Source organism: Cyanistes caeruleus, chromosome 5 (genome assembly GCF_971803275.1).
Source record: "Cyanistes caeruleus chromosome 5, bCyaCae1.hap1.1, whole genome shotgun sequence".
In the NCBI taxonomy this organism is placed as follows: domain Eukaryota; kingdom Metazoa; phylum Chordata; class Aves; order Passeriformes; family Paridae; genus Cyanistes; species Cyanistes caeruleus.
Window position 1 is genome coordinate 61,776,464 of NC_141705.1, and position 25,665 is coordinate 61,802,128.

At 39.1% G+C, this 25,665-nt stretch overlaps 3 protein-coding genes across 10 annotated transcripts in view; 2 read left to right on the forward strand and 1 right to left on the reverse strand.

Moving 5' to 3' along the window:
• Positions 1-2,964, forward strand: part of TBC1D9 (TBC1 domain family member 9) — a 49,321-nt gene extending 46,357 nt beyond the window's left edge. For both annotated transcript variants that reach the window (XM_086889802.1, XM_086889803.1), the window contains exon 21: positions 689-2,964. In XM_086889802.1, coding sequence (XP_086745928.1) covers positions 689-1,411 — 723 coding nt within the window. In that variant the 3' untranslated portion in view covers positions 1,412-2,964. The remainder of the gene's footprint in view (positions 1-688) is intronic.
• Positions 2,965-5,074: 2,110 nt separating this feature from the next.
• Positions 5,075-16,215, reverse strand: ELMOD2 (ELMO domain containing 2). 3 transcript variants are annotated; one of them, XM_086889820.1, is made up of 8 exons: positions 15,973-16,199; positions 15,230-15,258; positions 14,506-14,600; positions 13,605-13,734; positions 12,618-12,751; positions 11,979-12,047; positions 10,690-10,823; positions 5,075-5,152 (listed from the first exon to the last, which is right to left on the reverse strand). In XM_086889820.1, coding segments are annotated over exons 1-8 (738 nt in total). In that variant the 5' UTR covers positions 16,118-16,199; the 3' UTR covers positions 5,075-5,150. The 3 variants fall into 3 exon arrangements, with proteins under 3 accessions (XP_086745946.1, XP_086745944.1, XP_086745945.1); XM_086889818.1 differs by lacking the exon at positions 5,075-5,152 and adding an exon at positions 5,859-10,266 and having other exon boundaries at positions 15,973-16,215; XM_086889819.1 differs by lacking the exons at positions 5,075-5,152; positions 11,979-12,047 and adding an exon at positions 5,859-10,266.
• Positions 7,668-25,665, forward strand: part of MGAT4D (MGAT4 family member D) — a 60,295-nt gene continuing 42,297 nt past the window's right edge. For 2 of the 5 annotated variants that reach the window (XM_086889816.1, XM_086889817.1), the window contains exons 1-3: positions 7,677-8,008; positions 18,663-18,744; positions 19,395-19,483. Coding sequence is in view for 2 of the 5 variants with exons in the window: in XM_086889815.1 (XP_086745941.1) it covers positions 22,993-23,083 (91 nt within the window). In the remaining 3 variants the exon portion in view is untranslated. Of the gene's footprint in view, positions 8,009-18,662; positions 18,745-19,394; positions 19,484-22,856; positions 23,084-25,665 lie in introns of those variants that run through there. The other 3 variants (XR_015286983.1, XM_086889815.1, XM_086889813.1) reach the window with 3 other exon arrangements.

Below are 25,665 nucleotides of genomic sequence, written 5' to 3' on the forward strand. Positions count from 1 at the left end.
TAGACAAAGGATGTGACACTGAATATCACCAGCCAGGTCCTAATGTCTAATAAGCATAACCTGAAAGTAGTATTTTTTGTTTTGTAATTTGTACTGCTAGTCTCAATGCCCTTAGATCCACAGCTGCTAAGGAGGAGGAGACCCACTGGGATAGTTGTTTCCTCCAGAGCATATAGGGAAGGTTTATTTCCTCTAGAACAGTGATTCTTACTTAAGGTAGTCCTGAGCAAATCTTCCTATTTAATTAATCAGTTTTGAATTTCAAAATACTTGTATCCAACTCCTGTCAGCTAAGGAGTGCTGCAGGCCTTAATTTTTCATAACGTCTCATCAGTTTTAGCAAACCCTTAGTTATACTTAGCATCGTTCCTACAAGAAAATCCACCAAAATGAATGCAGTGTCTACTGCTCACCCTCTGTTGCCCTCCTGTGGCTGCAGAGAATTGTATTTGTGATATGTTGTACAAAACATCCAATAATTTATTCTAAATACCTTTGAGACACACAGCATATCTGGGTGCCCAGTCATAGAAAATGCTTCCTAGACAACTCCTGGGTTATTGCAAGTTTCACTTTAGTCACATAAACTCTTGTGTCCTGCCTTAATCCCAGACTTTGAAAACTGATTCGGAAGATGTCAGCATGATTTTTTCCTGCTCTTGTTAATGTTCCTTCCCCCTGTGTTTAGGGGCAGTTCATTGAGCTGTGCAAGACAATGTACAACATGTTCAGTGAAGACCCCAATGAGCAGGACCTGTATCATGCTACAGCTGCTGTAACAAGCTTGCTCCTGGAGATTGGGGAGGTTGGGAAGCTCTTCAGCGTGCAGCCCCCCAATGACACAGACAGCAGCAACAACTACAGCAAAGCCATTCAGAGTGAGCTGTTCCAGAAGAAAGAGCACCATCAGTACCCCCTGGCACAGGACAAGGCGCTCCAGAACAGCCTTGTGGCCAGTGAGGAGGAGGCCACTGGCACTGACAGTGCCCTGGGAATGCAGATGGAAGATATTAAGCTGGAAGACTCTTCTCCCAGGGACAATGGAGTCTGTTCTTCCATGCTCATTTCCGATGATGACACGAAAGACGACAGTTCCATGTCCTCCTACTCAGTGCTGAGCGCAGGCTCACATGAGGAGGAGAAGCTGCACTGCGAGGACATTGGGGAAGACACAGTTCTAGTGCGGAGCAACCACACCCCTGCCCTCCACAGGAGCACAAGCATTGACAGGGACTGGGCCATCACCTTTGAACAATTTTTAGCCTCCCTTTTGACTGAGCCAGCACTGGTCAGATACTTTGACAAGCCTGTGTCCATGATGGCTAGGATTACTAATGCTAAAAACGTCAGGATGAGGGGTAAACCAATAACGTCAGCCAGTGACTATGAAATCTCTACTATGTCGGGATAAAAGGCAATCGGGTTTTTTATTTCATTTTTTCTTTTTATTCTCTATTTATTAGTACCTGGCAGAGGCCCTGGTATTTTCAAAACATAGTTGTTTTCACTAATGTGAAAATGTTGAGGTGCAAACATAACTATCTTCAAGTATAATCACTCTTTCTGTGGGAAATGTTACACATGCAAATTTTATTCAAAATACAGAAAAAAAATTACGCTTGTCAGTGAAGTGTGTGTATTATTAATATTGCTGTCAGTGTATAATGGTAAAGATTAGTTCTTAATTTCTAAATGTAAACTTAATGCCAATATTGATGTGCATTTTAAAAATAGACATACATAGAGATCAGATGCTTGGGAAAAAAAAAAAATAACAAAATAGGAAGAACCTAAAATTTAAAGGGACACTGTCAACTTGAAAAGGGCCTCAGGTAAAAATAAGTTCCAGGCAACATCCTTGAAGCATAATTTTATTTCATATTTTTTTTTCAAAGAGGCTTTGGACATATGATTTGATTTTACTTTTCTGAATATATGAAAGACCACTTAAGTGATGCCTGCCTGGCTCCTGACTTCCTCTGCCTGAGACTGGTATGCTCAAGTGAAAGTGAGAAGTCCATCCTAACCTAGCTGCCACATTAGCAAATGTGGATACATGTGATGGTTTCTGCCCATTTGCCTTTCCCTGAGTTCAGCAGAAAGAAAGCCCTTTCCCAGCTGCAGCCATCAAAGGAAGATCTCCAGCATGACCCTGCCCAGGGCCGTGTTCCTAACCAGTGGACTTGGAAGCTTTGCTGGTGTTCTCCAAAGACAGTGTGTGCAGGTCCCAGAACAGATTGGTAGAGTCTCTTTTCAAAATTTGAAGTCTGTTTTTAAAAGCTTAGGAAAAAAAAAAGTATATCTATATATATATATATATATATCTACTTCTAAGGCTGGATCTACAGCAAATATAGCTTAGTTCTCAAAACTAACCTTTACCACCAACCTATTATATGCTTGTTAGATTAAAAAAATAAAAGTCTGTATTGCATAAGTCTTTATTTACTGCAGTGTAAAGCAGCAGTAATGAAAAAAAATCTGCAAGATAATGTAACTGAATGTTTAAATCGTACTGAGAACACTGTCACTTTATATGAAATTAATAGTATCCTGTATTGACTAACTGAATAATATGTTAAAATGGAAACTGGAGCACCTGCACTTTGAATCCTTGCTTTTTTTATACAGATATTTAGGATTTTTTTAAAAATTTTGTTAGCTGTTTTTTAATTCATATTTGTTCATTTCAGGACCATGCCTACATGCCTAATCTTTATTTGCTGTTTTGAGAATATTTTCTGTAGAATACCATTGATTTTTTTATACTCCTGGATAATACTGCATCCATGTAACTTTGCAGATTTTTTTAGCACAAGCTATGTTTAATTCTTTTGTTTTAAAAGAATGCTTTTAAACTGTCAGATGAAGTGGTTTTTAACCACAAATAGGTAATGTGAACAAATAAAGTACACTCTGCACAGATTTTGATTTTTAACTATTAAAGTCATGCTAGAGGGAAAATGAGGTGGTTGTGCTTTATTACACAGACAAATGTTAGTATGTCTACGGGTAATGGTATGAAAAAGCACTGTAGTCTTTCTGCTGTGACTGGATGAGTTTACATATGTATCAAATAATTATATTAATATGAAGCCATAATCACCATTTTGAATACTATTGCTTTTAATTTAAGATACCAAGGACAGAGTGGGGTGCTTTATTATAATGTCTGGTAGCTGAATAAGCTGTCATAGAAGTCTTCAGCTTCCTTAAGTGGACTACTGACCTTTTTAAGTTTGCAGATCCCTAAAATATTTCTCTTTTAGGTGTCTGTTATGTTAAAGTGAATTTAAGCCTATCAGCAAGCTTACACACACCCCTAGAGACACACAGGACACACAACTCCAAAACATTTATCCTTGAAGGGCTTGCCAGCTTTGTTCCCACTCCACCCACATAGCTGGGGATGCAATGGCTGACAAGAATTACCTTGCTGTTCAGGCACCTGCAACAAAAAGAGGCATCCACAAGTGGATCTCTGGTTTACATGAGCCCATTTGCAACTTTTTTTTGTTTTGGTCTAGTAGCCTTCCTTACCTTCCTGATCACATCAGCAAAGCTCTCAAGTGTGAGCCATGTCCTCTTTAAGAGTGGCATTGCAATAGGTAGCAGCCAGGTGAGCTGATCTTTCCCAGGTTTGTTTGGATGAGGCTGCTCACTTGATCAGGACCACCTACCTGGTAGTTGCCTATTTGATGACAAGATCTGCTGTGCCCTTTCCTTTAGTAGCTGTGTGGGAGCTGGTGAACAGAAAGCTACACAAGAATTCAACTGACCAGCATACAGTGGTGTGAAACTTTTGGGAAAATGTAAGTATTTTTAAAGGCTTACTGTATTGTGCAGGTGTGTTACACATAAAGTGAGTATGGCTTCAGAAGTACCTATGTCTTGTGCTTTTTGTGCTTTGTCTCAGTCTCTTTATTCTGTGAATTTGTAGAGTTCATTTGAGGGCTGCTATTTTAGAACTTTTTTTATAGGTTATGTTATCTAGAACTTTCACTACAAAAAAAGAAAAAACTGAAGGATATTTCTGTATGGCTTTTTTTTCCAGTCTGTCTTTCAGCTTAATCAGAAGCTGTTAACACCTGGAAGTTCTGTGGCACTTACATCCTTCATTGTAGCATCTTACAGTGAATTCTAGGTGTTACAGCTGAGGGTGGAGACTTGCAAATGTTTGTGTTATACAACTTATGTTACACAGATAAGAAGGTCATTATGTGACTTATAAAACCTGGAAAAATGACATCAAAACTGTTATAAAGAGAAAAGCACTTTATGGGTTTTTACATAATAATGGTGGAGCTTCTACTACAGTAGAAATCAGGTGTTGTGTCATAAATTGAGATGGTGGAGAATGGTGTGGGATATATGGTGTGGCATGTAAGGAACTGTGGGAGAGAACAGGAGCAGCCTGAAAGCAGTTGGTCAGGCAAAGAGATGGTGCTTTTGCTTGGAAGGCTGTGCAGCCAGGTCTGGTACTGAGCATGGTGTCACGAGATTTGGAATATCCCTTTGGTCAGCTGGGGTCACCTGTCCAACCTGGGTCTCCTTCCACTCTCCCAGGCACCCCCAGCTTCCTCCAGTGTGGCAGCTCAAAAAGCAGGAAAGGTCTTTGCTCTGTGTAAGCCCTGCTCAGCAGTAACAAAAACATCTCTGTATTATCAACCCTGTGTAGAGCACAAATCTAAAACACAGTCCCAATACCAGGCCCTGGGAAGAAAATTAAATCTACCCCAGCCAAAACTGCCACAATTTAAAATGCTGATTTATTCAATAGTAAAGCCAGAAATTGGCCTGATAGCAAATAATAACAAAACAAAAATGTAGCAGTGAACATTACACTGGAAAATGGTTAATAATAGAAAATTGCAACATGTATTGATAGCAACAGCATCACTGTGCAAGAATGGCTTAGAGCTGGGAATGCAAGCTGTGAAATAACAGCTTAGTCAGTCTTAACAGCAGTGCAAGGTGTTCCTGATAAATGGTGGCAGATACCTCAAAAGACAATTAAGCTCCAGTTCTTCTTTTCCTGTGGTACTCAAGATCTCTGTTTTCTAAAATAACATATTTCCATAACTGATCAGCCTGGCATTTGGAGTTTGGAGGACTGGGATGCTCCTGTAGTGGCAGGGCCTGTTCTGTGATTCTGTAGAAATAAAAAATTGCTACAGATGAGATCTTCTAGTTCTCATGGAATGGCACTTTGGTACATTAATAGAAGCATTTGTTCTCCAGAATTCAGGAGAAGAAACAAAAGCTGCCTGAGAGATACAAATAAATAGAAAAATCCCAAGCAAATTATTTAACATCGCTTGTATGAAGGCATGCCAGAAGATACAGTCTGAAAAAAAGTAACAAACCATCAACGCTTGAGGGTTTCTCTTTCTCCAGAGTTGTTCTCCAGCTTTTAAATTTCTTTCCTCCTGAACAAAAACACTCAAAACACTCACATTTTGAGTGGCCTCTGAGAATTAACTTCCAGGACCTTCAAATAAAATTATTGTTGCAGGGTTTTTTGGGTTTTGGGTTTGATTAGGGTTTTTTTTTGTGTTGTGGATTTTTTTTCTTTTTTTGGCACTTTTGTTTTCCTTAAAGCTTAAGACAGAGCTTCTTTTCAAGTGAGGATTTTAAAAGCAACTGAAATGAAGCAGTAACAAACCACTAGCACTTACAGCAGAGTACATCTGCTTAACAGTCAAGAACCAAGGACCTCTAAACAAGCTGGAGGCAAGTCAGGAGGATGGCGGAAAGAATAAATTAGGATAAAGCTTGCACTCATATCCCAGTGCAGGTGCATGAAACTGAAAATTGTTACATTTTCTAGCAGGCCAAAGACAAGACTGTTGACAATATTTTGGAATAAACTATTCTTTATTTGCAACCATTGTAAACATCTCTATTACACAGACATCACAGTATACATTATTGCTTTTATATTGTGGTAAACAGGAATTCTATCAATATGCAGCTATCTAAGCACAGTGTCATAAGAAGAAACTGCCCACAAGTTGTCTTGGGCTGAGTTGTTCTTAATTCCCTAGAGAAAGACAGTATCTAGACTGGCACAAGAAACATCAGTCCAAAGATGAATCACCATGGTACTACAGCAACACAAACAATAATGACAGAAGGAAACCACTGGTTACATCTTCACCACACATCACTAGCAGTATTGTCAAGGATACTGACTGCTCAACTCCCACCTAACTAAACACAAACATTTTGTTCATAATTCCTAAAGCAAGGCTCTAAGTAATTTCTTTTGTGAAATTTTATTTAAATTAGGACAGAAAATCTGGAAAACCAATGGGGCTGTGTGTGTGTTTAATTTTTGTTTGCATTTTTGTTTTGTTTTGTTTTTCAAAGACTGAAAGTCCAAAACTATTTACCTGGGGCGTTTAAATTTGCCCCTGTTACTATTGCCCTTTAGGACAAAATGCCCTATTCTTTACATGGCTGTATCAAATGACAGAAGCACAATCAGTTTAAAAACAAGGTTTCTTTCTTCCTATGTAGCACTGTCTTCAGATGGCTTTCCTATCAAGTTAGCTGCTTCTGAAGCAATGTGTTTACTTACTGAAAGACTAGATTTTACATTTGCTTGTAGGAAACCTCTGCTTATCTTGAGATTAATTTGTTCATAGAGTGGCATCATGTTTTAAGCATACACTAAGGAACAAAAGTGAAGGTAGCTTGTTGAACATTTGCTACAGGAACAACAAATTTAGATAACCACCTTGTCTCCAGGTTTTTTTTAATACCATTGCATACAAGCTTTCACATAGTGAATGTTTTAAAGAGGCATCAAGTTACAAAACTAGCAGCACTTGCAAGTTCTAGTAAGACAATATGTATTTAAAATATTATGGTTCATAAATAATAATTTACTGAGGTTTTTAAGACTTTTAGAATAACCTGTGAGCAACAAATTCTGATGTTAAAGATTGTATCAACTTGCAGAAAAGTGACCAACCTCTATTTCCTGTCTTCCATAACCTTAAGATTGTCACCCTACAACAGTTTGCATAAAATACCACTGACTAGTAAAGCCTTGTTCTTGCCTTCTCTAAACACAATTTTACCTATTTCAATACATTTTCTAGCTACCACTGCAATACAGTTAACCTACTAGGGCTGCAAACGGGGACACCCAATACTGGTCTACATACAGTGAGTGACTCCTAGACAGAATTACTGGGCTAGTTGATGATACAAAACCACATGCAAATTCTAACTGTTTCCTGGGAAGGTGCACTGGAGCCTAACATAAACATTCACCTTAATTACTACATGCAAACTAATGTATTCTCTTATGTCTCACTCATCTGAGGATGACTGGGTTTACTTTTTCTCCTTGTATACTGCCACAGTTTACTTCCAGATCACTCATTGATTTAAGGAAAAAAACTAGCAAATATGCATCTTATTAAAAGCTTGAACTACATTTGACACTAAAACATCTCAGGTGTGTGATAGGAACCCTGAGACTCTATGGTTGGGCTTTAGAAGCCTGAGCAACAGTTGAATGTCAGTCTCCTGAACAAGGAGCCCAGTGAAAGTTTCAATGCTAGAAAGACAAGGTTGTAGATTACTTTTGCAACTGTAGCAAAAAGAAAAGCTTTCAGGCACAGCTCAGGGGAGCCTTTAGAGATGACTCAAACAATTTTGTTAGTAGCTGGCAGGCAGCAGATGAAAACAAATAGGATCTCCTTTGCTGCTGCTGCTGCTGAACATAATTGGGGTCACTTCTGGAATTCAAAAAGTCAGCTGTATGTTGCTTGTAAAGGAGATCTACAAGCAGTAGAGAAAATTATTAACGAAGACAAACTCAATAGAAGATGGGGCTAGAAAGTAACCACTTGGGCCACTGGGAAGGAGTTCGCTTTCCACTTCCTTTGTTGGATTTTTGGCATGTCCAGTGTCTGCAAGGCTCAGAGAAAGAGAGCTCCACCACAGGACCTGAATCATAAAATGCTCTCCACAGGACCTTAGCTCTTCAGTGGTGAGTATTCCAGGATCCACATATGGGGGAGTAGCAAAAGAACTGGGCCTCCCATTGTCAGTTTGAATCTGCTAGTCAGTTCAGCTGTTCAGTTTACAAACCAGGGCAAACCATAAATACTCTCCCTATGCACATCTTCATGGTGGGTTTTTTTTTGTTGTTGTTGTTTTTTGGATTTTGTTTTATATCAGTGGAACAGCATCAAGCCAACTCAGGTGAGACTGAATCCTTCCCACCCTGAATACATTTAACATATCTGTACCTAAGGTATAAAAGAAAGAGAACTGTGCTACCCCATATACATGTACTGTGTACCCTGATCAGGAGCTTCCCCACCAGCAAGAGATCCACAGAATTTAAGGGATCAAGAGCACAAGGGTGGATGCAGTGCAACAAGTCACTATTGACACAATACAGACTCACAGAATTACTGGGGTGGGAAGGCACCTCTGGGATCACAAAGTCCGATCCCTTGCCTAAAGCAGGGTCCCTCAAAGGAGGCTGCTTAGGGCCATGTTCAGGTGGATTTTGATGATCTCCAAGAAATGCAGTATTACAAATTATATTTCATGCTTATGTAGTGTTATAACACTTGTTACAAAATGGGGCAGGGCGGGGCAGGTGTTTTCCTTTATTTTGCCTCATGCTTGCATTAATTGTGTTCAATGCTTATATTCTTCAGGAATCTCTTCTCGAGTAGTCATTGACTAGAAATTAACTAGTTTACCTGAGATTATTAAAACAAATATGGAAGTTTGTATCAGCATACAAATTTTGTGCTACTGAGCTATTTAGATATATGGTGAAAAAATCTTTCTCAAATTACTCAGGTTCCTAAGGCTGTGATCTAGTTAGAAGAATCAAAATTTAAAAACTGATTGGAAACAGCAGAAGGCACTTATTTAATAGAAGGTCTTAGAAAAGAAAGTGATGGTCATACCAAATCCATTTAACGTTGCTCTAAGCAATAATTAAGTCACAATACAGACATGAAGTTCTATCTATCAGATTGTCTGAGGATGGAAAAACTAAGGAACTCGTCCAAGTTGCACCCCTTCCATGGAAAATACATCTTTTTTTAGACTTGTACTCTGATGTGAATTTATTTTTACAAGATAAAGACTGCAGCTGCAATAAAGGTTTTTTTTTTTTTAAGTTTATGAAAGGGCCAAAGTAGATCTGTAGTACCTCCCACTAAGAATACCCCCTTAGCTGCTACAAGAAAGGGCTGACAAATTCCAAGTCAATCATCCTAAGCATTTGAAGTCAGATTAGAAAGAATCAAAAGTTTTTACAACAGGAATACTTTTAGAAAGAGTAGCTTTCGCCTGAGAATCTTATCCTCATGCTGATGACATGTGGTTCTTTTTGTTTGTTTGCAAACTAAACTTCTTCCAAGCATAGGAACTGGCTGGTACAAATCCATGGATAAACTTCCATATCCAGAAATAATTTCTAGTAAGTACATCAATATGCTGATGGATTAAGCCTTTTCTCCAAAATTATAAACAAATAATAAGTCTCCTTTGAGTACCTCTTAATTACAAATAAATTTAACATTGTTGAGTGATCAATGACATATAAAGGAACAAGAACACAAAAAATCTAGAAGCACAATAATTTCAACTAAAAGCTCAAATTCAACTGTTATATTAAAAGGCTGGAATTTAAATTCAAATTTGAAAAGCTGAACTTAAACTGTCTTTTAAAAGACCATTAACAGTCAAACCCATTAATAGAAAATATGATGAAGCATAAATACCTGCTTCACATTCCTGCACCAAGAAGTATAAAAGAAAATGTAAAAAAAGTAAAACAATCTAAAGGTTCTCGAGATTTGTGGGCTGTTTTTTGTTTTGGTTTGTTGGTTGTGTTTTGTTTCACTTCCTTTTCAAAAAGCTGTCCTTTGGAGAATAGCATAAAAATACCTGTAAACAGAGGTTGATTGTCCAAGCTTTCTTAACTGAATTTTGCTAATTTTCTTTTTTTTAATGTAAAAAAAAAGTTCCATTGTTAGACAGTTTTTGGTGAAACACACAAAACTTCCATCCAAATGCATCATTCAATTTTTGATGCAGAACCTCATATACTGCAGAGGAATTAAGGTTTCTTTGTACATTGTAAGGTCAGTACCACATTGTAATCCAGTAGAAGTCCCTTAATTTTTTCATGGAATTTCTCTCTGTATTGGTTGAAGTGCATAATGCTTTCTGGTTCTTCTTCAAACCAGAACTTGTCAAACTCATAAACTAGATAACCTGTGAAGAAAATAAAATACAGATCTGCAAAAATTACCTCCACAATTTCATGCCTTGATTTAACCACTCCTAGAATGAAGCTTTGGACTCTCTTCAACCCCTTAAAACAAGGACTGTCCCATCCCAGTCTACAGCAAGCTTTTGGATGCTGTAATAATGAATAAAAAAATAAACCTGCAAATATTCAGTTTTAAGACTGGAATATCTAAAATATAGAAAGCCAGAGAAATTATCCTTAAATGTACATTTCTGCAGCACAATGTTTAAGCAGCAGGTACATTTCCAATACCTGATGCAGAAGACAAACAGCTTGCTCTGGCTAATGTGAAAAGAGATGAACTCCAAAGAGCATTCCAAAGAACCCAAACTCTACGTTGTGGCCTACCCTGAGTTGTCTGTACTAGAGAAGCCATAGATACTTACAGTAAAACTGATGGAAGTGCTTCATCTGTGGCAACCCAGAGACCACGTTGTAGAGATAAGCCTTTAAAGCACCGTTCTTGAGCAAGCTGTATGCCATCTCTGTCAGATTGATCCCAACTATAGCATAGGAATATCTGCAACATGAATCATGCTTTTACATTATGGATTGAAACACTTAAAAGCTTCCCTCTGCTTTAGGATATCCTAAATATTAGAATTAGGATATTAGGATATCTTAAAGCACACTCTGCTTTAGGATAGCTGTGATAATTGAAATTTTTCCTATAATACCTGTTGATAAGCTGATTCCAATCTACAGACCTGGTGCATCCAACCATGTTAAAGTTATTGTAATACTGAGATGGCAAAGCTAATCAACACTGACTTCAACTTGTTAATCTGAAATCCTTAGATCTGCTGGAATATTAAAAATTGGATGTGAAAAAAATTGTTGCAGTGTAAATGCAACAGCTATTTCAACCTGTTGTTCAAGCTGAAAGAATCTGGTTTTCTGTTACATAGTATAAAAAGCATTATAACAGAAATTCTTAAACAACAGCTACAGTTTGTGGAGGAAGGAAAAGTAAAAATAAATCTGTGCCAATGATATAGTTATGTAGTTGAGAAAAATTCTCACATATCCTGTTCATGACAGAGCTGGGTAATGTTATTTACAATCAGTCAGGAAGGGCTCCTGTTTTTTGATAAGTCATCAAGTTAACTAGGGACTAGATTATTATATCTGACTGGTTTGAGAGTGTATTTCCCTGTAAAATAGGTGAATGTTTAAATATGTCAAGTTTTCAAAAACAAATTTAAAGTTGAACAACAACAAAACACCTGTTTGTAAATACTTATTACAGAGCAGAAACCTAGATGATGAAAAAAGGACCTTAAGAGGTAATCTATATTATCCCAACACAGGATCAGTAAGAAGGTAAAAAATAAGTATGAATTTTTAAATCTAATCTATTACAAATAAAATTAACTAAAATGTTAAAGGTTAAATATTTAACTGTGTTAAATAATGACATTTTGCCCCAATTTTTGCCCCAACAAATCCATTCTGAAAGGAAAAAAAAAAAAAAAAAAAAAAGCTGCACTCACTTTCCAGCTAGAAATTGCCTTCTGTGTTTGGTTTCTCACACCTTTCTATTTTGACCCTGTTTTCATTCTTTAATGGAAAATAACACACATATATTTTCATCTTTACTTTCTGGGCACATTTAGCAGTCTTCATTTAAGTTCTTACACAGAAGCAGCCAGAAAAAAATTCTAGAGTGACTTACCCCAGCTTTGGGTGATTTGACCGAGAAAGGATATGACGAGCTTCATTGGTGTAATGCTTACTAAAATACCTGGCAGTGTGAAATATTATTTTAAATTCTTTGAAAAAAAATACTGCATTAATGTCAAGATTAATATCTGTAGCTTTAAACTAAAAGTGAAAAATAGACTGTAACTGGAAAATGGCACAAAATGAAAGCCAAGGAAAAGGTAGCAAATTAAATTATATTCACCATGAAGTAATACTGTAAAAAAAAATAAATCATTGTGATCTGAACATCAAATATGAAGTTCAACCTAGATGAAAAGTTAGCTTATCAAAGATACGTAAACTTGTCTATTTTTCATTACAGTAGGAATTTTTACATTCAGGAATTTTTAAAGCTTTTGACAAATTAGGTACAACCTACCAATTCTATCATAAAGCAACAAAAAATAAGGTGTCTTGGGCAAATTTCTATCCCTTCCATCACTTCTTACCCAACCACATCATGTGTTTACAGTGTGCAGCCACTAGGAATTTTGAACATACTGCTTTCTATTTGCTTCCAATCAGTTTTTATTAGAAATAGCATTAACTATGGAAAATACAGATACTGAAAATATGTTACAAAAGGAATTAAATACTTATTTTCACTTACACCAGATTCACTAAGCCCAGCAGCCCCATCCCTCTGAAGTCTGTTTTAGGATCATCGCCTTGGAAGCCGATGTCACACCACTGTTTGCTGATTCTGGCCTTCAGATTCTCGTGAGGCATCAGCAAATTCCAGAGCTGCACAAATATACTTCCATGTTATTCTGCTCAAGTACTCCAAGTCACATAATTCAGAACACTTGCTCCTGCACACTAGAAACCATTCACCAGGGAACAGAGTACAATCTGCATGCTGCTCTTTTCTGTTGGTGGCAATCTGGAGTCTGCTACTTTGGCTCACTTCAGCAATTATGAAAATTATTACATTTAACATTAAATGTGGTCATTTCCCTTCACAGACAAAGATGCTGTAAGAATACCAAAAAGAACAAGACTTGTTTCACCTCAGAAATTAATTTATGCATCATTTTGTAATAGGACAGCTACAAACTGAAATACAAATTCTCAATGAATACTCATTTAACATGTCAGTGTTGGGGCTTCCACAGCAAACTGAGATATGAAGAGCTAAGAAAGTAATTTTCATCTTCCAGCATCAAACTATCTTCCTTGACATTGACTGGGATGCAGTAATAAGAAAAAATTAGTGTCTTTTTTTTTCAATTTAGTAATTGAAGAATGCAAAGAATTAGAATTAGAATTGAATCTGCAAAGTTAGATGTTTGCACAAGGCTATATATCTTTTTAGTAGTGATTCTTCAGTGATGCATCAAAAATCTATTTTTCTATTTATATACTGTTATATCTGATTTCACATTAAATAATTCCATTGCAAGTAACTCTAGTTTACTTTTTTCTTTCTTTAAAGTTTTATATTAATGTGTCATTTCTATTATGGCTTTGCAATTTTTAAGTAGAAAAGAGCTTTAAATAGACCAGCTGGTAAGAATGCTACCAATAAGTTCTTTCAAGGTGTTTGACTTGGAGAGGAAAAAAACGAACAGCACGTGTATTTTAAAAATTATTTCACCTCAATTAACTGTTCCTCGTGTTCTTCATTTTCTGAATCATACGGGATCTTTCTTAGGTTTTCCACATTCAAATACAGTTTTTTATAACCTGATATCTGTAGCAAGGATATATGCAAATTTGTCTTAAACCTGAAATAACAAAACACCATAGAGAATTTTTTAAATAGGCCTATTCAGCCACAAATTCTAGCTTGAATTACCAGATAAGACCTTTCTTATGTTAATGCAATGTAAACACCAGAATTAAGAAATGCTTTATGTCTGTCTTTACAAACTACAGCATACTGGTTAAGTACACTGCTACATGGATCTTACATACATTAAACATCTCTAGCTGATTCCAGTGCTGCAGTCAGATTCCATTACCTTAAATTATGGGGGGGGAAGCTAAAATCTGTTATGACACAAGAAAATTCCACATATCATCCTGACTGTTGTACCTTCACCTACTCCCAAACTTTTTGTAAGTCTTGCAATCAAACTTTATCAGAAATACTTACAGTTTCAAAGAAGAATTTCATTAGACTTTGGAATTTTGATTATTCCCTATCACTCACTAATTACTTATGCACATGAATGCAAGCATTAATCAGGCATCACTATATTATCTCAAATATTTCTAAGGAATTATACAGTTTTTGTAATCAACCTATGCAATGATCATACTAGTTAAAAATATGGAGTAACAGAAAGGATTTGCAAAACAGAGATATAGTAATGCCAAACCCACATGAATTAAAACTTTGCAATTTATTTTCTAGAACTGAAGAGGACATAACCACACCTTATTTTCAGATTTCATTCTGAATACTTATGCTGAATGGCCTAAATATTGTATTAGGTTAAACAACTGGAAGAACATGCAAACAAGTGAGAACAGGGAGAGGTTTCCAAACACACCCTGTATCCTTCAGTTCAATCTTCTTTTCCTTCATTACATCTCTAACACACTTCTCCACTTCAGCTTCTTCCACATGTACAGCATTTCGTAAAACCTAGAAAATTAACACAGTTAAAATCTTCATGAGGAATGAAGACATGATCTACTTTACTATAATTGCTCAGCTTCTGTATATCTGTTGTGTGTATTACTTACTGTAAGAGGAAAAGTATCAGTTTAATTGATTACAATGTAATTGCTTACAATGCACTGGCTCAAACTGTGTAGAAAAGATTTGCAATAATTACATGAAAGCATGATTTGTAACTTTGTCAGTCTGTAAACGACGTTTACATAGGAGCTGTATAAAGAATAAATACAAAACTGGAGAGTTGCTTGGTCTAGGTTCTTATTTGCATTCACCTGCTGAATTGAAATATGTTGTTCCTAATCGAACTGAAACAAGTGCAGCCAAGAAAATAATGCTTCAGAATTAGAAGACAAGTAGCTAACAATGCTGAGATTTCAATGACACGAACATTTGAAGGGACATGGGATTATTTTTGAGAAACCTTAAACCTAGCATACAGAACACAAAATTCCAAGTTTTCTTCCCTCTGTCCTTTACTCCTCTTCAGTTTACCCCTCTCAAAATGTAAATGCATGTGTTATTTTTCTCTGATTTTTCAGGGATCTGTCTCTGAAAAAAGGTTTTATTACAGCTTCATCTCCAGTATCTCTTACCTTATTTTTTGATGATTCCAGTGAATGTTCTGCAATATGGAAAAAAGTAGATGTCATAGATAAACTGAACCGTTGTAAAGAATTGACAATAAGCGTTCTTGCAGTATATAAGTATTATAAAAATTTACATCCCCTTTATACATGTAATAAAAAATTAATCAATCTTAAAATGAGCAGGTTATCAGGTAACAGAATGTCTTCATTTACACAGATTTTTTTTTTAACTCTTCAGTACGACGCTGAAAGTAGATTTGGATTTTTTAAAGCACCAATTTCATATACAAAACAAAAACAAATTTGAAAAGGTGTCAGGAGAGAAAATATCAATTTATATATATATAATGTGTGTATATATATTGGGGGGGGGGGGTGGGTATATTTACACATCCACTGGAAAGGAGGCTGTGGACAGGAGGGGGTCGATCCCTTCTCTCAGGAAACCAGTGACAGGAGAGGAAATGTCCTCAGGTTGTGCCAGGGGAGGTTTAGGTTGGATATGAGGGAAAATGTCAACACCGAAAGCACTGAACAGGCTGCCCAGGGCAGTAGTTTAATCACCACCCTTCTCGGAGAGATTTAAAAGACGTGTGGCACAGGGAGACACGGTTTAGTGGTGGGTTTGGCAGTGCTGGGTTAATGGCTGGAATCGATGTTCATGGAAGTCTTCTCCACGCGAAATGGAAAAAGCTCTACACGAGGCTTCCGAGGTAACCTGGAGGCCCCTGCCCCGGCCCCTCCATTACCTACGCTCAGCGTCCGACGCGCGCCCGCCTCCGCGCCGCCCAGAAGGCGCTGCAGCTCGCACTTCCCGGTCAGCAGCCGAAGGATCCACTTCAGCCAGAACCGAAAGTAGTTGTTATACAGAAACCCCCAGACGTGCGCCCACATCTTCCGCGGGCGGCGGCCCCGCACCAGCGGGGCCCGAACCCGGCCCGGTCCCGGGCGCTGCTCCCGGCCCGCCCCACCCGCGCCACCCAGGCCCCCCGCGCGCTGCCGCCGGCGCCCCCTCGCGGCCGGACTGCCGCGGCCCCTCAGAGCACGGCGAGGACCGAGCGCGGCCCTGTCGTCCCCCGCATCCCGCCGGAAGCCAACTCCCGACCTGGAAGTGATCGCGGGCACGGGACGCGGCGGAAGTACCGGCTGGAAGGAGGCTTCCCTTTCCCGGTGGTCCTTACGGGCCTCGAGTGCCCCTGGTCCCTCACCCGCCGCCCGCACGACCGCCTCCAGCCCCGGCGGGCTGGGCAGCGCTGCCACTGCTGCCCGCAAAAACCGGATTGGTCGCCCGGTGTGCAACAAGCACACTCGCGAGAGACAGAGTATCTTATTTCAGAGTTGCACAACCCTGGGTGGTCCCTGATAATCCACAGATCAAGCGCCCCAACTATCAGAGCTTTTTTCTATTTATACATTTTAGCAAACAAAGGGATTAGTGTTCATTGGCTACAAGTTACACAGTTCTCTTGCCAATCAGTATTCTATCTTCTACTGGTCAATGATTCTCTCCTATCGTGCTAATTGATCCCATGCTGAGTCTCTCTCCTTTGGGCCGGTGGGTTTTTCGGGTCGGTGCTCCGTGGGTTGGTCGGGATCTGCCCCTGCCGGGGGGCAGCTGGAGCACTTTTCAGCGCGGTTACTGAGTGGTCTTAATTTGTTTCTGCCTTGTCTTGGGAATTCTGCCAGATATCATTATGGACCCTAAATTCTGCATCCTTTGTGTAATGTGGGACAGCTGCTATGTCCACAGTGGTACATCCTTCTTCCCAAGCTTTGCTAACTGGGTCTGAGAACAATGAAACATGTCCAGCGCTAAACCTTAACAAGACAATTCTTCAAAAAGCAATTTGCTTTCCTAACACTTGGACATCACCTAGAGCTTGCTGAGTCCTTTGTGTTTCATGAGTTAAATCTCCTGTCTTGCTGGTTACACTTGAAAGCAGATAAAGATCAAAATACCAATGGATATTCTTTCTTAAGAATATTTTTACATACTCACATGTTTTGCAACAGTTGGGTAATGATTTTAAGGAGTGTGTTGCCATGGATCCTGCCTTTCCTTAGCTGAATAGAGGTTCAGCCTGAGTGGTCCATTTAGTTTCAGTCACTACATTGTATTGTAATTGTTTCAGTAAATATGGGTTGAACACAGAATTGCATGCAAAATTTGGAGTGTTGAAAGGGAGCTGGCAGACTTGCTTGACTGCATTCTGATATATTTTTTGATGTGTGGAAATTGAAGTGACTTTTACACAAAATCAAAAGCCACACAGCAGGTCTGATGGCCTATGTCCCACAGAAGATTTCAGAGCATGGACCAACTTGTTTGGCATCCTCTCTCTGGGTTCCTACACTCATAGGGGTGCAGAGTTCCACGTGGGGAAACCATTGATGTGTGGACTTCAATTGTTTGCATATCTTATTCCTACTCTCAAAAACTGTGGAGAGGTGATGTATTTGCATGTTAAGAGGCAACGTAACTGCTTAGGGAGCAATCTGACTTTCAAAGCATTGGAGCATTGTGTGAAAATAAGCTTGAAATATTTATCTCTATTTAAAAGTGTTCTTACTTGGTGACAAGATGACATGATGATTTTATCAAATTACCTGTTTTTATGAAATTACTTGTATATAGGTTGTTCCAAGGTAGCCAAACCCCAGGAATTATATATTTAAAAATAAAAATAAAAATCTAAGATCCAGAGCCTAAGAACTGGTAGCAGAAGCTGGAGGAAAAGAAAATTGTCTGTATTGCAGGACCTAAGTGTAAGCTGCAGCTCCCACCTAGTTTGTATATGAAACAACTCTGAGAAAATACTCGGAGAAAAAAAGATTGTGCCATAACTCCCTGAGGTATCTGAGAACTTGGCAGTGCACTGCTGCTGTGGTATTTAAACATAGCTGGAATCTTCTTGTTAGAGGAGTCCTGACTACACCAGCAGCAGAAGGGTGTTAGTTCAATACTGGGAAGGCAGAAGAATTGCAACAATGTGAAGAAATGTAAGGGTGGTCAGGTTCTTCCTGAGTCTTTTTGCCCGCGCATGGATTGCACTGAGGTCGTTCATTAAAAGTATGAGCTACTGGAATTTTAGGAAGTCCAGCAGGTTCATCTTTAAAGCATGGGTCTGCACAAATGATTCAGGGAAATTTCTAGTTGATGAGACTTTTGTTGGTTTTTTAATAACAAAATTAAACTGCTGCTGCTTCAAGGGTTTCACTTTCCATGGCATCTTTTAAGGGATTAAATAGTTTCATACCAATGTGACTAGTTTTTCATTGTATTTATCCTTAAACAGGAATTATATTTTGTGTGGAATGTTAAGAACCAAAGTAATTTTTACTACATGCTTTGGAATTTGTTATACTTCCTATTGTGATTTACTGTAATAATACATACACGATACAGGATTATTGTTTTCTCTGTTCTCTTTGCTTCCAGTCTCCAGGACTGATGTGTAGAGTATCTGGTGCTGACAGTACATTGCACAACACTTCTCTGTGATATTATTAGATTTGTTGAGGTAAGCTTGACAGATTTTAAGGTCTTGGTTTAAATTAAGCACTTCTGAAATGTGAGTTTAAAACTTTTAGTCTTACACTTATTTTTGCTCATATGATGTTTTCTTCACTTTGTATTTTAAAGTAAAATCTGTCACAAATTAATTAATTTTTTACAGATTTTTTTCACAGCTTGTTGTAAATTGCAAAACAGCCAGCATGTTTGATTTTGTACAAATGTTAGCATTTGAATCCTGCAAGAGGCTTCTGTATCACCATGTTCAGTCAATTAATAAATTATATTAAGACAGTCAAAAATACCATGCCGTAGCTTAAAAAAATTCTACCTTGCTCTTGTGTTCAGTAGTTGCCTTCAAGTCTTACGTTCACAGAGACTTTGGTTGAAGTAAACATCATAATCTGTTTACCTTTTAAAATCCCGTTTCTTGGGTGACAGCAGGGCAAATAACCAGCAGTAGCAGGTCAATCTCTCACTAGCCAGAAAACTTAGTTGAGCAACTATTTCATGTTATTACTGTTAGTTATTCTTTGTTCATATACCTTTACAGGTGAGGGACTTGCAAAATAATCCACTGCTTGGCTCAGCCAGGAGCCTATATTTTGTCAAATATTTATTTTAATGTTTCTTATTTCTACTTTTGCTTACACACAGATGTGTGAAAACAGTATAAAAATGTGGAGCAATCATCTGAGCAAGAAGAAACAAAGCACAAAGACAAGCCTAGGAACTCTCTCTTGCAGGTAAGGAGAACCAGTCCACTGAATCACTTGCTTAGTGTTAAGTATTACAGATTACTCAGCAACGTGTTCTTCTGTAGAGCCTTTTTGAAGATGATCTGTTTGACAAAAATTCAGGATGTATCTGATGGGAGGTAAAACTGCTCTAATGTGCAGTGGAAGCTCATGACAGTTTTAGTCATGAGATTTTTGATTTTTGTTTTGAGAAAATCTTAATGCACTACCTTAATGTACTAATGTACAAACCATTTTAAGTTAATGCGCTAGTCTATGAATTGAGCATCAAGTAAACGGTCACCACAGCTCTGCATGGCTGAGTAACTGTATCTGCTGCCTTAATAAATTACATCAAATGCAGACAATGGCAGTCTCCACAGATATTCCCCGCACATTGTGTCAGTTTGTCGCTAGTTTCTGGAAATATATGATGATCTTGCGTAGCACTGCATTAGGAACAATGAAGTGACAACACAGACTCTCTAGCCTTAGTTGCAAAAGAGAGCACCTTTTATTCTTCCAGATCTTCTTTTATAGACAGTTCCGAGAAGGTCCGAAAAAGTAAACCTCTCATTGGTCATCAAACCAACACATCACCATCATTGGACAATTGGGAACACCCCTTGACTGTTTCGTACAAGAAAACAACAAGGCGACAAACAACACCTGCAAAGATTGTTTTCTCTCTCCAAAGACTGTTTGGATTCCTCCTTACGATTTCCCAGGCCATACTTTCTCAGGCCAGTGTGAGAAAGTTGTGACTTTGTTTCACACAGACACTGTGCTGCCTGCCTGATTTCTTGCATTTAGCATGCATAGTTTTGTCTTTTTTTTTTCTTACTCGCTCTGAACATAAGCTAAAATTAAACATTAGATTTCTGTTAATCTTATCCTCAGCAGCCCTCCTGCTTGAGTACATCATTTACACGTTCACTTTGGCTTTATCACAGATAGAACACCAACCAATAGAGATATTTTATTCATTACTTGGGGCGTTTTTAATGGTCATTTTTTCCTCTTAGTTCCAAATCTCTATTTTACTGCAAATGTGCCAAAATCTACATTGACCCTCCATCAAAATTTACGCCCTGAGATTTTAGTGTATTGACTGGGAAAGGGAAATGGTCGTGGGGAGGCAGTAGAAGAAGAGGATTGCATTGTGATTGTACTGCATCTTATAAGCCAGTTATAAATGCATATCCAAAGTGTAGCTTAAGGAAGATTTCTCAGTAAAAAGTTTCAAATGCACAGAAACAGAAGATAGAGGGAAATTTATAACAAATGAATATAGGACACAAATAGTGAGGTCTCTCACTCAAGGTTTCATGGTAATTTATGGAGCCACACAGAGATTTTTAGTTCATGTGTATATTTGACTCAGGCTACTAGCAGTCTCCTGTATTTTTAATGACTAATAACATTTATAATTCAAAGCAATTAGTAAACAGAGATGTTAACCCATCCATATCATAATTCAAACATAGGAAGGTTGCACTAACCTTGCCAGAGCAGGAATATACAATTTTTGAGGTCTAAGACTTCCATAAAGGACATAGTTATACTGCTGTTAGTATAAAGAGTGGCACATAAAGGCAGCACTGACCTTAGGACTCCAGCACACCTGTGTCTGGACACAACTGTTGTGGGATTTGGCATCGCTTTGCATCACACCCTCCCAAATGATTTGGGGGTTTGGTACAAAATGAGGTAAGTTGTTAAGTAAGTAAATAGGGAAAAGGAAGGAAGAGATACTGTATTACTAATACAAACATCTTTTTAGAAAACAAATTATTTAAAATACTTTGTTATCTGTGTAAATAAGGTAATGAATTATATACGATAGTAATATATTAAGGAAGTAAATAACAGCTTAGAGAGCAAAAACTTAATGTTTTTGAGAACTTCCCAAAAGTTCTGAAAGCTGAAGCTGTCCTTTGCACATTTGCAACAGAGAATGGAAAACTGTATTTTCTTTATCATAGGTTTAGAATGAAAGATAGATTTGTGAGCAGGTAGAGAACATGTGAAAGCAAAAGCCACTAAATACCTGCTAATCAGGTATAAGAAGGAGCAACATTTTTTCTTATAAAACATAGATGGTTCTATTAGAACTGTGTTGCTGTAAGTGGTTCCAGAAACCTTGGTAAATAAGGTATCCATTCCCTTTAAAAACTATGTTGTAGAAGATTCTAAACAGTGATTAATTTTTTTTTTGTTTTCTTATGGATTGCTGAAGACTTAAAAAAGTAAACAGGTGTGCATGCCTAAATGAAAAGGCACATGTGTGAAGCAAGCTACAGTGGTTAAAGTATAATACTTCTACCAGTGTAGAGGTACCAGTGTACCATCAGATTTTCATCAGGTTAGATTTTGCAGCTTGTTGCCCTCCTTCCTCTTTAAAGGTGAACTGAAAAGCTTGGTTTATTTACGTGATTCTGTGACTGTTCTAAATGCATGTATTAATTATACACAGCTTGGGTTCCTGATACAATCTTACAAGCAATATGCAAACAAATGCCCCATTGGCTTTAAATGAACAAAAGAATGTTAACCATTACAGTGGTGTGCAGAAAAATTCACATCGTGAGAGGTTTATGTCCAAGAAGGAGACAGAAGGGTCCTGTAACTTTATTCATGAACAAAAGGAGAGGCCATGAGGCATTTCCCATGGGGTCTCTCAGACTGTTGGAGGACACAATTATACTGATTTTCCCAGCCACATCACCCTCTTTCCTTCTCCACTGGCTTGGTACTCGGCAGGTACTTGGAAGGTACAGGCTTCCCGATTTGCCTACTACATCTCCCCCTTAACACGTGTGTGCGCACACACACCGCCCCTTGCATAAGATAGCTCTATCAAGTCTATTCTTTTTCTCGAAGTTCAGGAATTTAGCATGACCTTGGCTGAGCAATAGTCCCTGTCAATTAGTAACATTTTCTGAAACTGGTAGTTTCTCCTGTTACTTCTTTATCTACAGTCTCTGGCCCTATCTACAAGCAGATTCACAGCACCTGTTTGTAAAGACACATTCATCTTATTCCTTTCAATGTTATGACTTGGGCTAAACAGCACCTGCCGAAGTGCCGGTCCGAGACGTTTCTGTTGTGAAAACAGTCTATACTTGCCGCAGTCAAGAGGTTTTTCGGTGTGGGTCCGAGCGTCGGGAAGGCTGAGGGCAGGGGAGGGCTCTGAGGGGCTTTACAGAGGGAATTGGCTTGGGCACTTGTTCACGAAGCTAGTGTCTCCCGGGCGAAATCCGGCCGGCAGGAGGGGCGGGTGCCCGTCCGTAGGGACACGCAAAGTGCAGAGGGGACACCCGCTCCTCGGGGAAAGCCGATGTACAGCGGGAGAGCTTGGCGGCCCCGCCCGGCGAGCAGCGAGGCGGGACGTGCCCCGGCCCTCGGCGCGGGGAGCGGGCAGCGAGGGCAGCGCGGCGCGAACACGCCTGGCCCGCGTTGCCCGGGCGGAGACGGCGGCGGTGGCGTGCGGGCCGTGCGGGTAGCGCCCGCGGGAGATGCGGCTGCGGCTCGGGCAGGTGCTGCCGGCGCTGTGCCTCGGCGCCGCCTTCCCCCTGCTGTGGTACGCGGTGTGGCAGGGGAGCCGAGGTGAGAGCGGGCGGCGGTGGCGCCCCGTCCTGTTTGTCTGGGACACGAAGAGCGCGGGGCGCGGTGGCACCTGCTGGACCCCTTTCGCCGGGCCGTCGGGGTAGTGCGGCGCTGGCTCCCTACCCGGTGTGCCCGCCTGGGTATGCCCGCCTGGAGCCGCGCCCGACGGTACCGGGGGCAGCGGTAGCCGGCCGTCGTGCGGCTCCGTCCCGTCGTGCGGCGGCGAGTCGGGGCAGGGCACAGCCGGGTTGCGGCGGGGAGCGCGGCAGGTCGCCCCATCACCTCCCGGAGCTCCGGACCCACTCGGCTCTCCGGGCGTGCGGGGCAAATGAGGAACCTGTGTGGCTCCGAGGCTTGGCCGCGTGTAAGGTTGAGCATGAGGGTCTCGCCTGTTCCCCCGGGGTCGTGGCTTGTCCCCAGGCACAACCTTGCAAAACAGCTTACAGAATTTTGTCCTTGGGCCGTACTTGCCCTGTTAAAAATACAACCCTAAATTTAAGAAACAATAAAAGTTTATTTTGAACTTTTATTTTCCTAACTCTTTTTTTCTCCAACTCTTTTTCTAACAAGCATCTTGCATTAAGATGAAAAGAAAAATCTAAACGTGATTGCTGTAGCTGTCACTTTTAAAGTGGCTTTGATTTTATTGTCAGAGAGGATAAAGTAGCATTATCCATCCTGCCTCATGTATGGTCACTTTTTCCTGTGCATATTTCCAGGAAAAGAATAAGAGGGAAAAAATCGGAATTTTTATATTTTATTTCTAAACTTTATAATGATACACTATCTTTTTAGTAGGTTATGTAGGTGGCACATGCCAGATAGATCTTCATAAAGCCATGTCTAAGATTCTCTGAGCCAATATAGTAAAGGTAGAACTGATGGTATTTTCCAAAAGGAAATGAGAAGGTCTTTCCAAATAGTATCTCTGAGACTTGCAGACACGTCTTGTTATGGGTGAAGGGGTGGTTGATTTGGGGCGGGGGAAAAGAGTGGATCTTTAAGTGCTTCCAACATGCACCTTTGTAACAGGTTTGGTTTTATAGATGCAGAATTATAATAAACCACTTAGTAATTTCTGGAATGATCACAACTCCAGCTAGCAGATAATTTGCTTATATTAATTATTCCTGCAACAAATAAAAGTGTTTTTGGAGATCTTGGCCCCACAATGGCATATTGAATAGAGTTAAGGCAGTGCTGATCCTCCTGCCTTTTAAGTCAGCTATATGGTTGTTTATCTTACAACATTTTATGTTTTCTTCAGTGGCACTCCTGCTAGGAGTGGGAAAGGAAAATGAAAGGTGTGTCTTAGGAGGCTAAGATCCAAGAGATGTCAGAATGAAAGCGTTTGTCCAATCTGCAGTTACCATTGTGTTGTCATTGTGGCTTATTTTGTTTTGGGACTCCTCATTACTGGCATTACATTTCCATTTCACTTTCTTTTTGACGTTTCTCTGATGACATTCCATAGTGGGCTGTTTTGCTTTGATATTTGATTTGTTTTTGTTTTGTTTGTTTTGGGCAAGAGGGATAATGTGTTTCACGTATTTGTGTTGTCTTAACTATTCTTTACACAGTTGGCTCCTCCTCCACAGTAAACTGAGTAACTAATTCCTCTCAGATGGTATAATTTTTCTAATGATGATGATGATGATGATGATGATGATGATGATGATGATTATTATTATTATTATTATTATTACCTGGGGGTTTTTTGCCAACTTTTGACCATTGTATATATGAATATGTAGTCTGAAGTCTAAAAGACTCTCTTAAGCTTGATAAATCTCACAAATGTGTAAATAAAATAGTTAATATTAATAATGAAAAGGGAAAGTAGCAGTATGTAGTGAATGACTTTGTGTTATGTTTATTTTACTGAAAATATAGTCTTTGTTCCCAAGGGGTGTTAGAAGACAAGCCTTCTACCCATCCAGAAAACCTTAAGAACAGCTAGCCATAGGTAACAACAAAAAAGGTTGTTACCTTTTTCTACAGAGAGAAGCATTGCAAATGCACTAATGCTCTGTTGTTGTCACAGGATATTGGTTTAAGAAAATGGTTCGAAATTAATCTTTTGCTCTGAAAACAGACATATATATCTACTTGGATGTTTTTAAACCTCTGTTTTTTTCCTTCTGCCATGCTGAATTTGCTCTGTATTGTCATGCTTAGAGCACTATAGGAATTTCCAGTTTTGGTGCATCTCAAACTACAATGTGTGTTTTCTAATGTCCTTTTCACTTAACCCTTCACTTTGTCAATTTCTGTGAGTACTGCTGTAGCTTGTCAGCTCGCCTCTCTTTCCCTCATTTTTCAAATGTTTTCTGGCTCATTTTCTTTCATACATTTGTGTAAATCTCTCCTAACTTTTGTTAACTTCTCTGCTCTGCCCATAGAAATGTTTAGGCTGCTCTTGATTTTTGACTACAATCTATCACACTAAGTAGCAGTAGTTTGTAGTATTCCTTCAGATTTCTGTCTAGTTAATTGTTTCTTGGATAGCAGTGGTTTGGGGATAGTAAATATGCTTTGTAAGACTAGGACAGGACACCTAAGCTTAAGACTAGTGGTCTTAA

Excerpts from the sequence above, each read along its gene's own strand:
- ELMOD2 (XM_086889818.1), bottom strand. The coding sequence starts at position 16,117 with ATGTGGGCGCACGTCTGGGGGTTTCTGTATAACAACTACTTTCGGTTC. Across the intron at positions 15,259-15,972 it reads GCGTCGGACGCTGAGCGTAG|AACATTCACTGGAATCATCA; the intron begins GTAATGGAGGGG and ends TCCATATTGCAG. Across the intron at positions 10,824-11,978 it reads TCAAATCACCCAAAGCTGGG|ATATTCCTATGCTATAGTTG; the intron begins GTAAGTCACTCT and ends TTCATGTTGCAG.